This window comes from Panicum virgatum, chromosome 4K (assembly GCF_016808335.1).
Source record: "Panicum virgatum strain AP13 chromosome 4K, P.virgatum_v5, whole genome shotgun sequence".
NCBI lineage: Eukaryota > Viridiplantae > Streptophyta > Magnoliopsida > Poales > Poaceae > Panicum > Panicum virgatum.
Genome location: NC_053139.1, coordinates 14,695,586 through 14,717,965, shown reverse-complemented (window position 1 = coordinate 14,717,965; position 22,380 = coordinate 14,695,586). Strand labels below are relative to the sequence as shown.

At 43.6% G+C, this 22,380-nt stretch overlaps 1 protein-coding gene across 1 annotated transcript; it reads right to left on the bottom strand.

Annotated features, from left to right (window-relative positions):
- Positions 1 to 280: 280 nt before the first annotated feature.
- On the bottom strand, positions 281 to 19,719 carry LOC120703268 (phosphoglucosamine mutase-like). The gene is made up of 6 exons (XM_039987296.1): positions 19,048 to 19,719; positions 2,660 to 3,443; positions 2,334 to 2,533; positions 2,034 to 2,146; positions 702 to 842; positions 281 to 626 (listed from the first exon to the last, which is right to left on the bottom strand). Exons 1-6 carry the CDS (start codon positions 19,600 to 19,602, stop codon positions 560 to 562), a joined length of 1,860 nt encoding a protein of 619 aa, XP_039843230.1. The 5' UTR covers positions 19,603 to 19,719; the 3' UTR covers positions 281 to 559.
- Between the last annotated feature and the right edge of the window lie 2,661 nt (positions 19,720 to 22,380).

The following is a 22,380-nucleotide window of genomic DNA, read 5'->3' as shown; positions in this document are numbered from 1 at the left end:
TTTGTATTTTATGAAACGTATTTCATATCGATCACTATGGCATGCAATCGTGAACTAGATTGATAGCTCAAAATTGGCGGGAATCCAAATTATAAAAAGTAGCGGGAAACATAATAAAAAAATTCAAATTCAAATTGTTAATTTTTCGGCAGGCTAGGTATTTCCAGGGGCGCTGGAAACCGATTTGTAGGGGCGGGTGGGGGGTGACCGGCCCCTACAAATCGATTTCTAGAGGCAGGTGAGGGGTTGGCCTGCCCCTTTAAATGCATTTTCAGGGGCCGGTCTGCAAACGACTATTTTTAGCTATGGAAAGCAGGAGCAGGTGTGGTACCCGCCCCTAAAATGGATTTTCACCCGTCCCTACAAACCCTTTTCGTAGTAGTGATGCCTCCTTCCCAGTCAACCTCATCCCCCCTCCCCTCCTCTGTACAATTCTATATACAAGGATACACGAATAATGTAATAGCTGGAGTGCTAGATTTTCCCAACTATATATGGTGACTTTTTCTTCCACCTAGGATCTATATGTACATTATACAAATCTATTGATTACAAAGCTCTACTTCACAAATTTCTCTACTTCTCTAGTGTCAAGGAACTCATTTACTCCACTTGCCAACAAAAACCTGGAATTAAGAAACACAGATGAAATAATTTGTGAAAAGCTAAGACAAAATTAGGATTTGCTGAGAATTATGTACCTTTCGTGAAGATCCCTTGCCATGGATTTGCATCCACCAGGAAGATAGGATTGCATATTCAGTGCTATATTGGGATTATGAACACTTTGACGAACGTGGACCATGCCCAGTGGTCTCATATTCTCGTTGTAAAATTTTGCTCTGTTTTCACAAAGTATAGTAGTGTAAGCACAGTGGCTGCCTGACAGCCACTGTGGTGGCAATGAATGGTTATTTGCTTAACATCTTACTCCATGGACTAAGGACGTGTATAGAATATAATGTTTCCTAAGAAATGAGCAATTGTGGAACTGATTGTAACTTGACTTGTGCTGTATTTTGTGAAATTGGTGGTAACACAAACTACTAGAAAACCCCTCATCCATCCACCACAAATATACCAGTGGAAATTGGACCCCGTACTCAAGCTAGATAACACAAACTCATATATTTATGGTGGATGGATAGCTCAGGAGGTTTTTATAGTACTGATTGGTGTAAAGGATCCTCCACGGGTTAATTCAAAAGGAAAGCCTCTGTATTCCAATCCGATCTGCTGTGTATGTAAGCTACGTACATGTGAGGCAAGTGATTCCTTATTGAAATCTGAGGCATTGCACGCGAGGCAAGTGATTCCTTATTGAAATCTGAGGCATTGCACGCGCGCATATTTCGTGTGAAAAATTGCGTGACTTGTGACTTCGTGTGCGCGCAGGCCTCCTCATAGGTTTGAAATATATTTTTTAGACGTCTTACGCTTATGTACCAGTTGGTGTTTACACTTTAGTTCCAGTTGGTAACAAAATAACATTGTAGTCACCTGTTATTATTAAAGATAGAGTCTTTTAGTCTATATATATATATATATATATATATATATATATATATATATATATATATATGTATATATATATGTATGTATGTATGTATGTATGTATGTATGTATGTATGTATGTATGTATGTATGTATGTATGTATGTATGTATGTATGTATGTATGTATGTATGTATGTATGTATAGTAAAATCGATGTATCTAGAAAAGCCAAAATGACTAATAATTTGGAACCGAGAGAGTACTACGTAGCCGAGACTAAAAGACTCTATCTTTAATAATACCAGGTGCGTACCATGTCTAGATGCTTAACAAAAGTGATGTATCTAGAAAAGCCAAAACGACAAATAATTTGGGACGGATGGAGTATATCAGTTGGAAAACTAGGACTACTAAAACCTTTTTCCAACTGGTACTAATCGCCTGTTCTCTGAGGTGATGTCATTTTGAAATAGAATAGGCCTACTATCATGAATAATATTGTGAAAAGAAGCTTTGGTAAAAAGGAAAACATATATACCTGTACATGTATGCATCAACATCGATAGGATGATCATTTGTGTCCACGAGGCATCCCTCGCCAACTGAGCAATCCCCGCAATCATCGAGCACCCAACCGGAAAGTTTGTCCTCCTAATATGCTCCAGAACGAACAACGGAATGAGTTCAGTAAGATTGTACAACTGCCAGATTAGTTAGATTCGTGCAAAATATTTATGTACGCGCATCAGAATCTAAAAATAATAGGCCGCATAAACAAACAAGAGTTGCTAAACAGTTCTCTCCTGCTTAAATCAAGGTAACAAAATTTTAGATTTACCTGGATGTAATTCTTGAAAGCCTCAACGGCCATTGTACCCCTTTGCTTTGCATGCTTGGGTTCACCTAGTATGTTCATCCTCAACAAAACTGACTCGGCAGGCTCCTCGAGATCCATGATGAGGCTCCCTACGCCTCCATCCAATTCTGCCAGTTTCATCCGGACCATCTCGATGACAATTTTCACCACCATGTACGCACCTTCACGCGGCAAGAAGAGCAGAGAGGCAACGGAACGAAATGATAAGATCAAGTCATCATCTTCTGATATGTCATACACTGTCAGTAGGAGAGCTCGATCAAGGCCGTGTAAGGGAGTTCACCCACCATCATCGAGGAAGTAGTTCTCCTTGAGCGCGCCGTGGCCGGTGGTCTCCATCATCAGGTGCGTCTCTACGCCGTCATTGTTGAGCTGGACGCCCTTGTCGATGACGTTGCGGTAGCCCACGCGGTATAGGCAGTGGTGGCCTCCCCTGGAGGCGATAAACCGCGTGAGCCCATCGCTGGCGCGCGCGTCGGTGACAACCATTGTGCCCGGGTGCTCGTCCAGCACGATGGCCGACATGAGCGCGATGAGCCTATCGCCGTTAATAGCCGCGCCAGTGTCGTCGACCACGCCGCTGCGGTCCACGTCGGTATCGAAGACGACCCCCAGGTCCGCACCGTGGGCCAGCACGGCGTCGCGGGTGAGCGACATGGCAGTGGCATCCTCCGGGTTGGGCATGTGGTTGGGGAACATGCCGTCGGGCTCCAGGTGCAGGCTACCCGTTGTGTCGGCGCCGAGCTTCTCCAAGACATCCCACGTGAAGAAGCCACCGCAGCCGTTGCCGGCGTTCACGATGACCTTGAAGCCCTTCAGCGGGGTGTCGTAGTGCGTCGGGTGCGCGACGCGCTGCTTGATGATGTCACGGAGGTGCTGGGAGTAGGCGCTCATGAGGTCGACGCGCATTACCACCGGCGGCGTGCCCCTGCTGCCGAGGCCCATCTTCCGGGCCACGTACTTTTGCGCCGCGCGATTACAGATCTTCTCGACGTCCACGGAGGTCAACCCGCCGCGCTTGGTGAAGAACTTGAGGCCGTTGCGGGTGTAGGGCAGGTGTGACGCCGTCATCTGCAACAGTAAACACGCCAGCTAATGGTTAGGATCATTTCCCTTGCCAAGTCTCGCAAAATCACCCATATCAAATCACCTCCACAATTACTACTCACTCCATCCCATAATATCTATATTTAATTAAGAATAAGAATAAAAATATTTAACTTGGGAAAAACATAAACGTTGCTATATTTTCAGACATAGCCCGTTGAAAGTCAGCAATAGGTGGGAGGAAAGAAACTAAGACGGGAGGAACAAAGACAAACGTTCTCTAACCTGACTTTCAAGCTAGAATACAGGACTTGAACCAAGACAAAAGAAGAGATAACATCACACAGATACAGCCCCAACGGACTCTGCAGCACACACATAAGACAATCTACCAGGTGGTGCAGATTGCTCCAACAACTTGTAAACTGCTTAATTTTAGTGGAATATCTTGGAAAATTATTGCACGTACAATCCAATAGTGTAGCAAAATTGTCCTATGAAGAAAGCAATACTAGATTTTTATTAGATAAATTAGTGTTATTGGCAAATGACCATACTACACTTAGTAATTGTCTTAATCCCATTAATTTATACATAGAAGGTGTTTCACAGAATTAACTACCACATGTAAATAATTAATTTCTAAAAGATATATTTGAAACGGTAATGCATGTAGTTATTGCTAGAATTGCACTCTTTATGAGATTTGCCTTTAAACCGAGAATTGCACTTTTTATGTAACAGAGGGTGTACATATTAACATGTTAGGATCTATTGTTAATGGATGTTTTTGCCACACGTGCATTATGCTTGAGGGTAGTGGTGTATAGTGGTGGGCAGTTTAAGGGTAGCCCCAATGCAATGCTATGACAAGGATATAGTTCCCATAGCATTTAATATGCTATCATGTATGATATTTTGTAATTTGGCAATGCAATTAAAGTGGAGAGAGAGAGAGAGGAAAAGACCAACAATTGGGTATCATGCAAGAAATGGTTTCTTGCAAAAACCAAAGTTCAAGAAACTATATGAAACTCATGATTGGGATGAATACCACAAATACCAATATAGAATTCAAGAGTGGAGAGGAAGGAGATTAGTAGCGAAAGAAGAATGGTCATTGAAGGAATTTATTTTGTAGACACAATTATAAATTGTAACATTGGGAGCTATACTTTCTTAGATGTAACATATAGCATGTGACACTACTAGATAGTTTTTTTGGTTTGGACTGCTCTAAGACTGCAAATTTGCACATACCCAAGGTTCTGCTCAGTGAGACCGAAAACACCATCTTCTCTCTTAAGCCATTCCTAATGGCAGTTTCATGGGCAATACATGAGTTGCCATGCAAGCAATTGTGATGACATATATAGCACACTATTTATGTGAGAGAGGAAACTAGTTTTATAGGGATGAAACCATGTGTACACTATTTTCAAGATTAACTTGTATCTTGCATGTACCATTGGAAACAACACAATATGAAACAATGCATTGTGTGAGCTATTTCAACTAGCAACTAAATACACTCTTGCTTCTGTGGTATTTTTGGAAATATAAATATGAAATTTTGCATTGAGAATGGTATGAGACGACACAGTCGAGAGGGTTCTAGAACCTACAATGCAGATATCACGGGGCAGCTGCTCCACACCATGATCCTTCTTGTTCCAAAGAACCCAATGCCACTCCCCTGAATATAGTTAGTGTCCATTATTTTTAGCGTTAACCCTCTGTTATAATCACACCAAGCTGGTGTTTTCATTCGAGCATGATGGCTGGTTTACATATTCGGTTGGTAAAGGCTTCGAATTTTAACCTAGATTATCTAAGGGTCAGTCTCTTATCTTATTCAATTTTGAGCTAAAATATATAAGAACTAAGTTGGATTATGTAGACCTGGATGTTGGCTCGGTTCGGCTCGGTCCTCGGTCCAGCTCGTTACGTTAATGAGATAGATCGGCTTGAGCAGAAACATCAGCTCAGCTCGGCTTGTGAGAAGCTCGAGCCAGCTCATTTTAGCTCAGGAGCCACGAACTACAAAGACAGGAAGCAAGTTCTCTAATGCCAAAATAGCAGAATTAGTCCCTGAACTATCATGCTCGGTTCAATTTCGCCCCTCAACTATGAAAACGTCCAATTCAGCTCATTTTACAGAAGGATAATGGAAGGTTTGTTGTTGGATACCGGAGTGATTACATTTGGTGTTGATAGGATTCATATGGATAGAAATAGAAGGGTTTGAAAAGTTTTGCCCCCAATGAATGATTAATAAGTCTGATTGGTTTGCTACCCAAAACTTGCTACCATTTTGGTAAGGTAAATGTGAGATATTGATAATTTTTAGTAGAAAACCAAGTGCTGGGTAAAAAAATTGGCAACTTTTACCTAGCCAAAATGTTGGCATGCCAAGAGTTTGATAGTCAACCAATCAGGCTCAATGTGACACGGAGTAGAGAGAATTGGAAATTTTTTATCCTACAAGACCAAGATAAATATACAGTCATATATCAAATGATCCTCGATCCCCTTGGATGAATACCAACCCTCTATATACCCTTCACTTGACACCTCACTATCCAGCATAGTAGTCAAATACATCGCTGTCTACGTTTGGACAGTACATCCACTAATTTGATGTGTTCTTAAACTATATTGAACAATTTATAAGTTGTTAGACTAATTTGCGCCTAAAGTCGCTAGCTTGGTTGGTCGAAGGCGTCCGGTGGCACCCCCGCGGCCGGGGTTCGATTCCCATGTGGAGCGAATTTCCGATGCGTGGGGTAAAAAAATCCCCTCTCTGTGCTCGTCGCAAGGCTTGGCCCTCTCGGGCATGGGTCAGGGTTCGGGGGTTTTTCCGCGGCCGGGAGAAACCGTAGTTGCTTCCTCTTAATGAAAAACGGTGGGGTCCGTTCACCCCCCCACCCCCCAGCCGCGTTTTTTAGACTAATTTGCATAATTTACTCCTGAAACTTCTCCCACTACTACAGAACAGGTATTTGTTCCAGGCCATTTGTCCCGGCACCCTTTGGGCTCGGACAATAGGTGGCTTTTGTCCGAGGTCCAACGGCTAGCCGGGCCAGGGGGGACAGGGGCCTTTTGTCCTGGTTGGAGGCACCAACCGGGACAAAAGGGTGGCCTTTTATCCCGGTTGGTGGCTCCAACTGGGACAAAAGGGTGGCTTTTTATCCCGGTTGGTGGCTCCAACTCGGACAAAATGCCCGAGCAGACTTTTGTCCCGGTTGGAGTCACCAACCGGGATAAAAGGCCCCCCTTTTGTCCCGGTTGGTGTCTCCAACCGGGACAAAACTCCTTGGCCCCTTTATCCCCTTCCCTCTCCCCCCGCCCGAGCCATTCAGCTAACTTGTTCTTGCTGTTTTTGGCTCGGGAGAGAGGAGTTCTTACTCATTTCGTCATCACATTTGTGAAGATCTTTGATTCCCCGTCCATACATCGACGCTAAAGGTTTGGGGTATGTTTTTCTCTTCTTCCTTGGCTTGTATAGCTCATTTCATGCTTTAGAAATAGAAAGAATGTGTAGCTACCTCATTTCTTGGACATTTAGATTGCATATGTAGGTGTGATTTTCTTTTAGATTTAGATGAGTATGTGGATAGTAGAAATTTTTAGAATGAGTGTAGACACTTCATGTGATGTACTTGTATATATGACCATATTGTGGATAGTTAATTTTTGTATTCATGAATGAATTAATGAAATGAGTATATTATAATTTTTGTATTATGAATGGATTATTTTGACACTCTAGTGATGTATTTATTCAGGCTCACATTGAAACCATTAGAAGCTAAAAAATCTTTATTTCGAAATAAGTATACGTCGTTAATCTCCATCCAACGGTGATGGCACTACCTTCCGGGGATACACGATGCGCTATAAGGACGTCGCGAATCGGCTGATTGCATCACCAGCACTTCCGATTGATAAGAAGACAGCATTTGACACAGTCAGCATGGCCGTTGTTGTACTGAGAGCGTATCAACGAACACGCTGCCTGTGCCAAGTGCTGTGCCTATTAATCGTAAATGTTGGTGCTGCGACTGGCCGATTGGTGACATCCTTGTACCGCACCGTGTCCCCCCGAAAGACAGTGTCATCACCGCAGGGTTGAGGTTACTGACATATACATTTTCAGAAATAAAGGTTTTTTTTCTTCTAGAGGGTTTCTGGATATTGAAAAGAGTGTACTCCTAGAACTGAAGGGTGTCAAAGTAATTAGAAGTTATAGAGATTTCTTTCAATTAATTAGAGATTTCTTTCAATTAATGATACATTTCGTCTTTTTTATATGATTTCATTGTTATTTGCAAGAGTTATTAATCTGATCATTGTAATTGTAATAGTAAATAATATTTGCATTGTAATGGTAAGAATTTATAATTTTGTGGAAAATAAAGGTATTTTTCAGTAAAATATGGCTTCAGCAGCTGGAGGGAGTGGCGCCGGTGGGGGTGATCGTTGTCCTTCTGGAGAGAAGGGCACAACTCGAGTAGGTCGTCGGTCCATAAAACCTAGTGTTTTTCATAGGGCAGCGCTCCGTTATTTGGAAAAAGAATATAGAGAATGCATGGCAAGGGGCGAGGAACCTCCGTTTGATCTTGAGGATTTATTGCGGCGTTACGGTTCGTCACCACCAAACTCGGATGTTTCAGCTCCGCCATCTTCTTCTGCGCCAGCAAGAAATCCGTTAGAGCATTCTGTGTTCCAATGCAAGGACGGTTGAAAACCAATGTGTTGTTGTCCGAATTTTTAAGTTTCATGTATAGTACTCCTTTGTTAAGTTCTGTAATGGATTAAGTACTCCTTTTAATTAATCAAGATGTATGATGGATATTGCAGATCTTTTAATTATTCATATTATGTTACATTTAGTTTAATTTAGGTTTAATATATTTTATTTATTCGATACGTGTAAAGAATTCAAATCGATTTATTTAAAATGCTGATGGACCGGCAATGGATGTACAATGCTGACCGACGTTCGAAAGAATTCATTGATGGCCTGCATTATTTTTTGTCTGTGGCTGAGGCAAATAAGCAGAATGGTTTTATGTTCTGCCCGTATGTTCATTGCAACAATAACAAGGATTACTCATCTTCGAGAATCCTACACAACCACATTTTCGCAAATAGTTTCATGGAGAAGTATGTTTGTTGGACGAAGCACGGAGAACAGGGGGTTACCATGGAAGAAAATGAAGAAAGATTTTGACGACCACTTTCCCGGGAATGCTGGAATCGGTGCATTCGATGACGATATTCCCATGGAAGAGCCCGAAGTAGGTGTAGCAGAAAATGATCCCAGCGACGATCTGGGGCAGGCATTGCACAATGTGCAGGCAGACTATGAGAGTGAAACGGAGAGGTTGAAGTTCCATAAGTTGTTAGAGGACCACCGTAAGTTGTTGTACTCAGATTGTCAAAATGGATTGAAGAAACTTGGCACCACCTTCGAGTTGCTGCAATGGAAGGCGACAAATGGTGTATCCGACAAGGGATTTGGTGAATTACTCAAACTTGTTAAAAAATGCTTCCTAAGGACAACGAATTGCCTACCACAACGTATGAAGCCAAATAACTTGTTTGCCCTTTAGGATTGGAAGTGCAAAAGATACATGCATGGCCCAACGACTGCATCCTCTACTGAGGCGAGTACGAGAATTTGGATGCATATCCCGTATGCAGTGCATTGCATTACAAGATTAGAAAAGATGATCCTAGAGATGTCGAGGGGGAGCCTCCCCGGAAGAGAGTTCCTGTGAAGGTCATGTGGTATTCGCCTATAATACCACATTTGAAGCGTCTGTTTAGAAATAAAGATAATGCTAAGTTGATGTGATGGCACAAAGAGGAACGCAAGAAAGACTCGATGTTGAGACACCCCGCTGATGGGTCGCATTGGAGAAAAATAGATAGAACGTACCCTGAATTTAATTTGGATGCGAGAAACATAAGGTTCGGTTTGAGTATGGATGGCATGAATCCTTTTGGTGAGATGAGCAGTGGTCATAGCACTTGGCCTATGACTCTTTGTATGTACAATCTTCCACCATGGCTCTGCATGAAACGAAAGTTCATCATGATGCCAGTGCTTATCCCAGGTCCAAAGCAGCCCGGAAATGACATTGATGTGTACCTAAGACCATTGGTCGAAGAACTCTTATTGCTCTGGGGTGATGAAGGTGTACGGATGTGGGATGAATACAAATAGGAAAACTTCAACCTACGAGCATTGCTGTTCGTAACGATCAATGACTGGCCTGCTCTTAGCAACTTGTCAGGACATTCGAACAAGGGATACAAAGAATGCACACACTATTTAGATGATACCGATAATATATGGTTGACTCACTGTAAGAAGGTTGTATACATGGGTCATCGTCAGTTTCTTCCCATCAGGCATGCGGTACGAAAGAAGGGCAAGCATTTCAAAGGCCAAGCGGACCACCGAACAAAACCGATGCACCATAGTGGTAAAGACGTCTTTAACATGGTAAAAGATCTAGAAGTTATTTTTGGAAAGGGATCTGGTAGCCAAACTGTTCCGAACGAAAACGGAATGGCGCCCATGTGGAAGAAAAAATCTATATTTTGGGAGCTACCATATTGGGAAGTCTTAGATGCTCGTCATGTAATTGATGTGATGTACCTCACGAAGAATTTTTGCATCAACCTGATAGCATTCTTGGGAGTGTACGGAAAGACAAAATATACAGTAGAAGCACGTCAAAAATTGCAACGTATGGAAGAACGAGATGCCTTACATCCACAACAGCGAGATAATGGACGACAATACTTAAGTCCTGCCAGCTATACTCTTAGCAAGGAAGAGAAAGAAACCATGTTTGACTGCTTGAGCAGTATAAAGGTTCCATCTGGATACTCATCCAATATAAAAGGAACCTTAAATTTGGCAGAGAAGAAATTTACAAATCTCAAGTCCCATGACTGCCATGTGCTTATGACCGAACTTCTTCCGCTTGTGTTGTGGGGGATTCTGCCTGATAACGTCCGGTTTACCATCGTGAAGCTATGTGCCTTCCTCAACGCAGTTTCTCAGAAGATAATTGACCCGGAGAATTTGATAAAGCTGCAAAATGATGTGGTGAAATGTCTTGTTGGCTTTGAGCTGATATTTCCACCATCTTTCTTCAACATCATGACACATCTTCTAGTGTACCTTATGAAAGAGATTGATATCCTCGGACCAGTATTTCTAGATAACATGTTCCCATTCGAAAGGTTCATGAGGGTACTTAAGAAATGTGTTCGTAATCGAGCTCGTCCAGAAGGAAGCATCGCCAGTGCCTATGGAACTGAGGAGGTCATTGACTTTTGTGTTGACTTTATTGATGACCTTAAACCGATTGGAGTCCCTGAATCGCGATATGAGGGGAGACTAACTGGAAAGGGTACATTAGGAAAGAAATCTTATGTCTGCACAGATGATTTCTCATTCAAGAAAGCGCATTATGCGGTTCTTCAACAATCATCCTTGGTTGACCCATATATCGAGGAACACAAGAAAATTCTGCTCTCCAATTTTTCGGAAAAGTCTGAGGCATGGATTACACGTGAGCACATGAACACTTTCTGCAGCTGGTTGCGGAAGCATCTAATGCATAACATGGATATAAGTGAACAACTGTTCTTATTGGCTAGGGGATCATCTTGGAATATCTTAACATACCAAGGGTACAAGATAAATGGAAACACATTTTATACGATAGCCCAAGATAAAAAGAGTACCAACCAAAACAGCAGTGTTCGTATGGATGCCACGGACAATAATGGAAAAAAGGACACATATTACGGCTACATTGAAGAGATATGGGAGCTGGATTACGGTCCCAATTTCAAGGTGCCTCTATTTCGTTGCCAATGGGTTAAGCTATCTGGAGGAAGGGTAACAAAAGATGAGTATGGGATGACAATTGTTGATCTCAACAATCTTGGGTATAGAGACGAGCCATTTGTCCTAGCCCAGGATGTCGCTAAGGTTTTCTACATTAAGGACATGTCCAGCAAGCCAAAGAGGGGATAAACAAGCAAAAGGATGAGCCTAAGCGACACATAGTTCTATCAGGAAAGAGAAACATCGTTCGAGTGGAGGACAAGACAGACTTGTCAGAAGAATATAATAATTTTATTGCCATTCCACCTTTCGAAGTAAATGCTAATCCATGTATCCTGCTAGCCAATGATGATGCTCCATACTTGCGCCGTGATCATAATCAAGGGACGTTTATGAAGAGAAAGTCTGTTACCGCTAATCCTTCACGTACTTAGATCATTTTATATTATTGTATAAAAACGTAATCGCAATTCGAATACTTTTATTATATATGTACTGTACAATTATACTTTATGTGTTATATATATCATTTTTTATATTTTTCACTTAATTACCAGACTCAATTATAATTTTCATTCAATAATGGATTACTCAACTAATTTCATTTATTTCATGAATTTATATTCACATTAACACACTATACTCTCTCACTAACACACACAATCTCACTAACACACACTATCTCTCAAACTCACACACTACTCATTAATATCATGAAATTGCTTAATTTTATGTAAAATTCACTTTTTAAACGATAATATCGTGATAGAATCCACTTTCTGTCGAAAAGCAACAGTTTGAAAAAATTTGTTCACCTAATATAATTTTGCATGGTCAAAATAACAAATATGATTTCAAAAAAGTTAGATATTTCGTTGACCCAATCACTTGAATGAAAATTAATTATTTTTGTTACGTGTATCAAGTTTATATAGAGATAAGAAATTTTGTTCCATAATTTTTGGAATCAAAATTTATTAACTGAATTAACAAATGAAAGCCTATTTTAAAAGAGAAGTAAAAAGAAACAAAAACAAACATAAGATTTGGCGGGAATGAGGGAAAACGGGCCCCTTTTGTCCCGGGTGGTAGATCCACCCGGGACTAAAGGTGGGCCGCGGGCTGGGAATTTTTCTGACCCGCCCAAAAACACCTTTTGTCCCGGGACAAAAGACCCCCCCAATATATCTCCCTTCTTCCTCTGCCTTCCCCCAACACTGTCAGTTCTTGATCTGCGCCCTTTGCCGCCGCCATCCCCTGCTCCCACCGCCTCCTGCTCACCGCCGTCCTTGTTCTCAAGCGCCGCCTACCTCCGCCGCAAGAGGACGCACCGCCTGAGCTCCGCTGTCCCACCGCGCGGCGTCGTCCCCGAGCGCCGTCGTCCCCGTTCGAGCTCCTCCCCGTGAGCGCCGTCGTCCGCCATCGCCGGCCCCCGCCCGCATGCCCCGTGCCCTCCCCGAGTGGGCCATCGTCCTCCTCCCCATCCTAATGCCGCGCGCCGCCATGTCTTCGTCCTCCTCCCCGACCTCCGCCTCCGGCCGTCGCCTGTGCGCCTCCAGGTCGCCCCGCTGTCGCCTATGCGCACTCTCGCTGTACGTGCGCCGCGCGCCGCCCTGGCCCTGCCGGCCGTGCGCTGCCGGCCGGCGCCGCCCCCTAACCCTAATGTCTATTTTTTAGTGAAATTTGAAAATATGGATTACATGAGTTCAAATTTGTTTACAAATTATGTTGTAGCATATTGATTATTTGTTAATTTATTTAATTGTGATGACAATTAGAGTGAAATCATAATTATTGATGGCAACTAGAGTGAAATCATAATTGTTTAAAATATAGATTATTTGTTAACTTGTTAATTACTTTTGAAATTATATTATTTAGAGTGACATCATAATTTGTTGTGTAAATTTGAAAACATATTGGTGTATGAATGTGAACATGAGTTCATGTTATTTAGAATGAAATCAAAATTTGTATATTTAATTTTTAAATGTATGAATGTGTATGTATGTTTGTATGTGTGCGTAAAGTGTATTTAAATTTATGTAGGCACGGACGTCCGATAGATCATTACCAAGCACTAAACCATCCGCCCCCCTTCTCGACCTCGTTCATCGACCTTCAACCCTCGCCGACAACTAAATGTAACATATATTTGATAGAACATTACTTAGTGAAATTATTGATAGAATTTCATGTATTTCCTGGACTGTGAAATTTTGTGTACATATATTTGAATTACTTATTAAAATGTCTATAATATTTCATGTATACTTTTTGAACATTGTTACTCATTGAATATTGTGACTTATACATTTCATATATATTACTTAGTGACTACAAAATATTTCATGTATATTTCTTGAATTACTTTGAGAATATTTCTCGACCTCGTCCATCTATAGGCAATTAGTGATTTTTCTTATATGTTTTAGTCAAGATGGACCCGCGAATTCCGATCAAATGCTCGCAAATATGTGGATTATTTAGAGATTTTTTTAAGGGTTTTATTTGTATTCATATTTTAGTTACGATGGACCCGCGACATACAAACGCGGAAGATGAACAGTTCCTGTTGAATATGATTGCCGAAGCTCAAGGAGATGTCCCTGAACAAGCTGATGATGGCAGCAATACCGATATATATTTGAATATGTCCGGTGATGGAATTGAGCCACCATCTATTCAAGATGACGCTGCTGGTGAATAGTGCTAATGTACATATCACAACTATACTTATTTGTAGTGAAAATCATATTTTCATCTGAATCTATATGAATAATATGAATGCTTTTTTATAGCCGTCTGGATCATCATCGCAGCAGAAAAAGACGAAGCGAGGCCCGACAAAAAATCTGGAAGGGCGGTTCATTATAACGGAAGTTGGTCCAGATGGCGAACCGATCGCTCCAGAAGCTGCCGCCAAAAAATTCATAAGACAATCCGGATGTATTGTCAGGGACCACATCCCGATCAGCTTCAGGCTCTGGAAAGCTTCCAATCCAAGCAAGGAACGGGATGCGGTACCCGAAAGAGAAAAAGAATGGTGCTGGCGGGAGCTTAAGAAAAACTTTACGGTTCTAGCTGAATCCGAAGAGATATGCAAGCGCTGGACCCTGAGTAAGATGGCCGAACAGCTGCAATCATTCAAGAAAATTTTGAGGAAGAAATATATTAAGACCGGGACCACACCCGTATTTACCGGCGAGCTCGAAAAGCTCAGGGGTCACTGGGATGCATTTGTGGAATACAAGTCTTCAGAGCTTGGGCTTCAGAAGGTGCAGAAGGCCAAAGACAATGCCTCGAAGAAAGTGTACCATCACATTCTAGGCCAAGGAGGCTACAAGCTTGCAATACCCAAATGGGAGAAGACGGAGCAGGATCTGCTTGACAGAGGCATCCAACCTGCGACCATGAACTGGCCTGAAAGGTCAAGGACTTGGTTTTATGGTCACGGGGGAAGCTTGGACCCATTGACTGGGGACTGCATCTATGGGCCAAAGATCCAGCTAGCAGCCCAGAGACTACAGGAGGCCATACAAGCAACGGCCGAGGGAACATTCCAGCCAGATAGAGAGAGGGACGAGCTAACTTATGCCCTTGGGAATCCAGAGCATCCGGGCCGCACAAGAGGCAAAGGCGTGGTTCTGTGGAAGTATGGGTTCAGGGATTACATTGAATCATATAGAAGCCAGCAAAGAAGAAAGAATGATGAGCGGGAGCACTTGCGAAGGCTAGAGGAACGGCTCATGTCACACGATCAAAGACTGGAGGAAGAGGTTCAACGCCAAGTGGCCATAGCAATGAGCCGGCAACAGCAAGCGCAAACAGTGCCTCCAGAGCCTAATGTCGCAGCCGATCATATGTCTTAGCGGAAAAGCAGCTGCGCTTCCACAGACGTCGCCGTCGAGCCAACGGGGATCCAGGCCGCAGTTGAAGCGATGGCCCCGCAGTGATTTCCAGTGGATGAGATCACCCAGCGGACACCTTGTGACCTGCAGACTGCCATTAAGAACTTAATGTTCACTGTTGCGTACGGTACCTACATGCCAACCCAACCAGGCGACGTGTACCACAGGCAGCAAATTCCGGCAGGATATACAAGAGTTGGCGTGGAGCAGGTGTGCCAGGGTTGGGAGACACTCGAGGTTGATATTCCTGGAGGCGATGGGGAGAGGACACTAGCAGAAGTCATTCATGGCTACATCCTATGGGATAAGCGCTACATTGTCCTAAAGTCGGATGATCGAACACCAAGACCGGCATCTCAGCATGTCTCTCCAAGGCCATCATCTCCGCAAAACCCCCCAAGGGCAGCACTGTCTCAGCAAAGTTCACCGGCACATTCTCTATCACCATCATCTCATGCGCCGATGAACACTCAAGCGTCACCGTCGTCTCCATGGTCACACCCTCTGCCGCCGGCAAAGAAGTAGAAACAGCCGCCGGTAAAGAAGGTAACTGCACCGGCTATGGAGCCTCCAAAGAAGAAGGAAAAGAAGAAAAAAAACCAAGGAGGCTCCTATTAAACCCTGGGACATGAGCCTTGAAGAATGCGATCAGATAACTCAAGAAAGAGTTAAAGAGCACTTCAAGACGAAGCCGAAGCCGGAGCCCGAGAAAGTGATAAATCCAGTAGATTTGAATTTTTTTAAGGGAATGTGCGAAACAAATAAGAGAAAATTCATTCCGAGAGATCCCCCTTTAGACTACGAACGCACAATTATCAAAACTACTGAGAAAAAGAAGAGACAATCAAAGTCGTCATCGTCCGACGTTCCACAGCTCGGAGCCCAAAAGAAACAATCAATAGAGCCTCTCGTAGTGGGACAGATGACGCAACAACAAGACTTTGTTACTTTTTTGAAAGAATCAAACCTGATGGTGGCTCAGATTGCAGGGGGAGAAGATATTCCAAAGGCCGATGTGGTCGTCAAATGGACGTATGAGCTGGGCAAATCTCTTGTACCCCCCGAAGTAGTGTCTGTGCTTCCAACGCAAATGTATAAGCTGCACCAGCACTACATGCATGCAATGGCCGATTGCATCTTCATGCAGGGCGCAAAGATTAAAGATGAAGATTTCTTACGGGGGGAGGCCATTACGGGGGGAGGCCATTATATGGATAAACTGGGAAGAAATTTACCAACTATTCCATTAGGAGGACCTCGACATCTCTATGGTCGGCTTGTGGGTTCTGTAAGTATTTTACTCTCCTTACGTATTGTTTTGCATGATCTCAACATACTGATCCCTTGATTTATTCGGTATCATGTAGAATGGAGATAAAAACTTGCAGGAGAAAGGGATACTCTCACCTCGGCTTCATTGACCCAATTACTTGTAATTGGAGGATTCTACGCGACACTTCCGATGAGCTATTCCAAAACTTGTTCAAGTACATAAGCGTTCATCACAACAAGGAAATGATATTGTTTCCTTACAACTTTGCGTGAGTGATTCCTTCCTTCTAACTCTTTCTATTATGTAATCGAATTGTTTAAACCTTAACTACCAAGAACTGCCTCCATATAATCTTGCAGTGAACACTGGGTCCTAATTGTCATAATTCCCGAGAAGAGCCTACTCGTGGTTATGGACTCATCGAGGAGAAATCCAGAACAATAAGAAAATCTTCTTAACATGATGAAAAAGTAATTCTACCACTACTCCGTCGATGACCGATAATTTGAATCACTTTGTTACTTGACTATAATTGTTCTAATCATGCACAGGATTTGGAAACAATTCGCTAAAAATCATTCAGCCAAATTTGACAAGGAATTGAAGATCAAGACAGATTTTGCGGTACGCACTTGGATGATTCGTTGCACGATTCATTAGTTTTATTATATATTAATGTAAATACCTGATAATTTCTTCTCTCTTAAAGTGTATGAGGCAGAAACAAGGCACTAATTTATGCGCATACTATGTATGCGAGAACATCCATGGTCTGGTAGGTCCTCCAAGGGCCTGGACAGATTGGGAGGAGGAAGTAAGTAAAAAACTTGTTAATATTTGAACTCGTATTTTAATTAGTCGAAATTAATTATCCCTTTTTCCATAGGTCGAGGAGATGCGCGATAAACTCATACCGGAGGAAAAGATTATGGCGATTCAAGAACAATTCTCCGGATTTATTGTTGAGCAAGTCCTCAATCCAAAAGGCGAATTCTACTATGATGGACTATCTAATATTGACAATCGCAGCAAATATGATAATATACGTGTATATATGTAATTAAGAACGAATACCTATGTAATATGTGTGTATGTATTAAATTTCTATTTATGAGTATGTATGTATTATATATATAAGCACTCCAATAATATATATGTGTATATATATATTTTTATATAATATTGGTCCTAGACATTTTCATATGTAAAGGAATTCACATGTATAGATATGTGTATACATATATATATATATATAAGTGAATTAATTTATATATGAAAACTATCTAGGACAAATATTATATAAGTAACTATATATATATATATGTGCAAGGTTCTAAAAAACGCTAGACGCTAGGCGAACGCTTGCCTATGGTTTAGAGTTTTTTGTGATTAAACGGATTGAACATGATTAAACGTGTGTTGTGATTAAACGACACTGTGATTAAACGCAACGCTTGGCCACCGTTCAGCGTTTAATCAAGATTAAACGACGTTTAAAAATGTTTTTTAGAACACTGTATATGTGTGTGTGTGTTAGTGGAGATCATACACACTGAATTCTAATACATAAGTTTAATTGAAATGCAAAAGTATAATTGAAATAGAAAAAATTTGAGAAAAGGAAAACAGGAAAAAAAAAGGGACCTCACCAATCGGGACAAAAGGGTGCGCTAGCCACGTGGCGCTGGCAGCCACGTGTTACCAACCGGGACAAAAGGTAGCCTTTTGTCCCGGTTGCCAGACCCGGGACAAAAGGACCCCCTTTTGTCCCGGCCTAGCGTTCCCGGTTGGAAAACCAGGACAACAAGGGTTTTCCAATAGGAATAAATTAGCATTTCTGTAGTAGTGTCCCCACGCTACTATATCCAACCCTGTAACTGGAACCCGACAAGCAGAACAACTTTTGTTTATTGGTGGCCGTGGGCGTTTTTGATAAGCTGAATCGACACTAGCACGCATGTTGCTCTTCTTGCCAGCAGCCTTACACCGTACCGTAACACTGATCTGTCCCTCTTGCTCATGTATTTGCAGCAACCTAGCTAAACTTCTATTGTATGTCCACTACTATTGGTGTCATCTTTAATTTGCCCTCCATCTTTCGCAAAGATCAGAGCCCTCCTGCACAGGACTCGTCCCTCTACCCTATCCTCCGGTGAGAGTGTGTTTTGGGAGTCTGCTATAGTGATCATCATCAAAAAATGCAAAAATAGTTATTAATTATTGAGAGTTTTTTATATGAAATATGAGTAATTAGTTGGAGATGTTGCTTCCCATAATTCCTGATTGGTTGCTGCATGCTCATCCTCGTAGTTTACCATATTTGTGATGTTCCTTTGGGGGGGTGTGTGTGTGGGGGGGGGGGGGGGGGCGTCACGTGTGTTTGCTTTGGTCCGGTCACCCGTAGAAACAGGATTGGGGGAAGAGACCCATGAATAATTTCAAACAACTCTGAACGACAGAAACTCTACGGCTTTTTCGCGTCCGCACTAGTCGAGAATATCAATGCACGTAACATGTAAGAAGTGAAACACTATCTCAAGAAATGACACTAGACAGAAGAGTTACCATAATAGACGCGTCATAGTTGAACCGAGGCAGTATGGTGCTCATGAAGCACGCTGGCGTGGTGGCGAGGCCCATGTCGAACACGGAGCACCCCGCCCTCGCGAGCCCCGCGAAGAGCGCGGCGCTGAGCCTTGCGCCCGACAGCCGTGGGTCGCAGCCGACAGACACCCGCAGCTCCTCGCCCTCCGGCCGCTGGAGCTCCTCACGCAGCCACTCCCCGAAGCTCTCCGCGACAACCTCGACCGCCAGAGGCGTGAGGTCCACTGGCCGGCCCTTCTCCCCCTCCAGCGCCATGCCCCGCACGTCCGGCCCGTTCTGCAGCCTCCGGATACTGTCGCCCTCCTCCCCCGCCTCCGCGGCGATGCCAACGGGCGCCTCTACCCGGCCGCCTGTCGTCGCCGAGGGCTGACCATGTGAGCTCGCCGTGGCTCTTGTCGATACCTGGCTGTAGCTCCTCCTCCTCCACGGGAGAGGAGGGCAGTACCGCACCACGCCGTGGCTAGCGTGCTTGCATGACTGCAGAGTGGCCGGCGAAGAAGTGGTGACGGTGGCCATTGCAGCTAGTGACGAGCGAGGAGAAACGGCACACAATGCCAGTGCATGACAGCTTGAGTAGCTAGTTCTCGGAGACGGGAGATGATATACGCGCGCGTCCGCCTGGGGAAATATCTCAGCGAGAGATATCAGGTCGCGTACGGAGGGATATTTTCAGGCCAGGAGTTCGTCGGGATGCGGCGGGTGCTGCCTGGCTTGATAGAGCGTGTGGGGTGGAGGCGCTGCTGTGATAGTTCTGTGGTGCTGAGAGCAAGCTGCATTAGAACATCTCCGGCATTTTCCGAACAAATCTTTCTATACACAGCATCTCCTGGAGTCCCCCGACAACATCTCTCAATAAAGTAGTATTACTATTTTCATAGATTATTACTTTATTAGGGAAGATGTTTTTACAGTTTTTCAATAATCCCATCCTCATCCTAATACAACTAACATATTTGGAGAGCAGAAATTTTCTCTTTATTTGAGGGAGTTAGGATAAAATACTGGGACACCCAATATAATAATTATTATTGAGGAAAGGGAAGAATTTTGGGAAACTGGTCGAGTATATCTTTTTCAATATTGATAGTTTATTGGGGGAAAGAAAGACCACCAGAGATGCTCACCAACCGTTGGGATCTTCGTTTAGTGATCGACCGGGAACATACAATGCGAAGGATACAGAGTTGACAAAGAGGGAGAACATAAGTATATCTCTCAAATGGTAAAAAGTTATCAACCCATCTCAAGGTAGAAAAGGGGCGCTATTTATAGCCCGGACCTTCTCCTACTAATTCCCAGAATATCCCTCACCTGCTAACATTCAGGTGGTATATTTCGGCTTTTCTGTAAATTCTACAACATTGTTGTGTACAAGTCGGATTTGTCTACATGATCATGTTTCTCATGCCACCTCCGAAGCCTTCAGCACCTTCGCAGTGCTCCGATTGCACGAGGTGCTTTTCCTTTAGTCGATCACGAGGGAGACCTTCGGTTGATTCTTGTCTCCTCATTCGGGGACGCCCGGTCTTAGCGTGCTCTCGAAGGCCAGCGCGTTCACCTTCGATGTACTTGGTGCTTCTGCCCGTGGAACCCGAGTCACCTTCGGTTAGGTGAATGTAGCCAAGCTGAGGGAGATGTGGTCGCGTAACCTTAGTGTTAGAGTATCTGAAGGTTACCGCCGTAGCTTACGGCCTTCGGGTGAATACCCGAAGGTAGCGATCCCCAACACCAACTAATGGAGATGTTCAATAATTCTTTTATGATTATTGGAAGAGTTGCTTTTGCAGCTCCCCAATAATCTCATCCCAAGCCAATAGTAGCCCCTCAAGGGCAAGGTCCGACGCCGACGGTTCGAACCCACGATCTTGTGATTGCGAGGCCTCGCCTCCAGAAAATGTCTCCCCGAAACGTTGGCGTGGGGGCTGTTTCGAAGGTTGGAGGGTTTAGGCTTACGTGTCGAACATTGATTTAGTGACTCTTGGTATTCTGCATCGATTTTACCGTTGTGCACTGTAGCTTTCTCCGGCCCTATATAAGCGGAGGTGGGGTTGTGAGCCTTCGCTCTTTGCTTGCGTTGTACACCTGTCGCATCCTCACTGATTGTTACTATTTTCGGACCTTCGAGGACCTTTTTGTTTTTGTGAGTACTCTTGAGCTGAGGATGGCTCGCACGAAGGTTACAGCGAGGCCAATCGAAGGTTTTGTTCTTTCTCTTTGTTTTCTTTGCTAACTTTGTGTTTCCACCCCTTTTTTGTGTAGATATGGCTAATATCAAACGCGGGGTTCTTTGTGCAGACCCTGATCAGGTAGACCCTGCGAGTGGAGGGGCTGGTTCCTCACACCCTTCGGAACCACAACAGTAGTCTGGCGAAAACTTGTCGGAGGTTTCTGCTAGTGTTTCGGAGTCGATGGCTCCCGAGAAACGTAAGACCTTGCTTTTTGAGCAGTGTCTTGTCTCGCAGAACACCATAGATTTCTATGTTTCAAAGGGGTATTTTGAGGAAGGAGTGTGCTGTCCCCCTGAAGGGGAGATACATCCTGTGCCAAAGGCGGGCGAGGTTGTGGTTTTCAAGGATTTCTTTACTGTTGGCCTTCGGTTCCCGGTGGATCCGATGGTACCGAAGCTCTTGGAGCCCTTTAATGTGAAGTTGTATAACTTCACCCTAAATGGGTTTGTGGCACTTTCCACATTTTTGTGGGCAGTGCAGACCTTCGGATGTGTTGTATCAGTGGACGCCTTTTGCAGGCTTTTCGAGCTGCACTGCCAGCCTCAGAAGTTTTATGTGGACAGCGACGCTGATCCGAGCGAGGTGCAAAAAGGCTGTTGCACCTTCGTGCCCCGCAAGCCGAACAAGAAGGTGGGGCTTGAGAAGATCATGCTTTCCGTGGCCCAAAGGAACAAGTGGGAGGGGAATTGGCTTAGGTATTGGTTTTATGCCAAGATTGGATTTCCGGATCCTGAAGGATCTAGTGAGGAGATATATCCACTGGCTTCGGAAATTGAGGATTTTGATCATACTTATCAGCCGGGCTTCATCAAGCACTTTGCTGAATTATAGTCCTGCATTGCAGCCTTTCGAGCGGCTTGCAAGGCTTGTGGTGGTAGAGATATCGTTGAAGAGTTCCTTGCAGCAAGGGTGTGGCCATTAACCTCCGGGTGGGCCCCGATGGAGTTGGTGCACAAAAAGTTTACAGGCTTGGATTACGAGATTGCTGCTCCTGTTTGACTTGAGGAAGCCGGAGGGTAAAAGTGATGAGGTTATTGTTGAGGAGCTGGAGAGGGAGGCTTCGGAG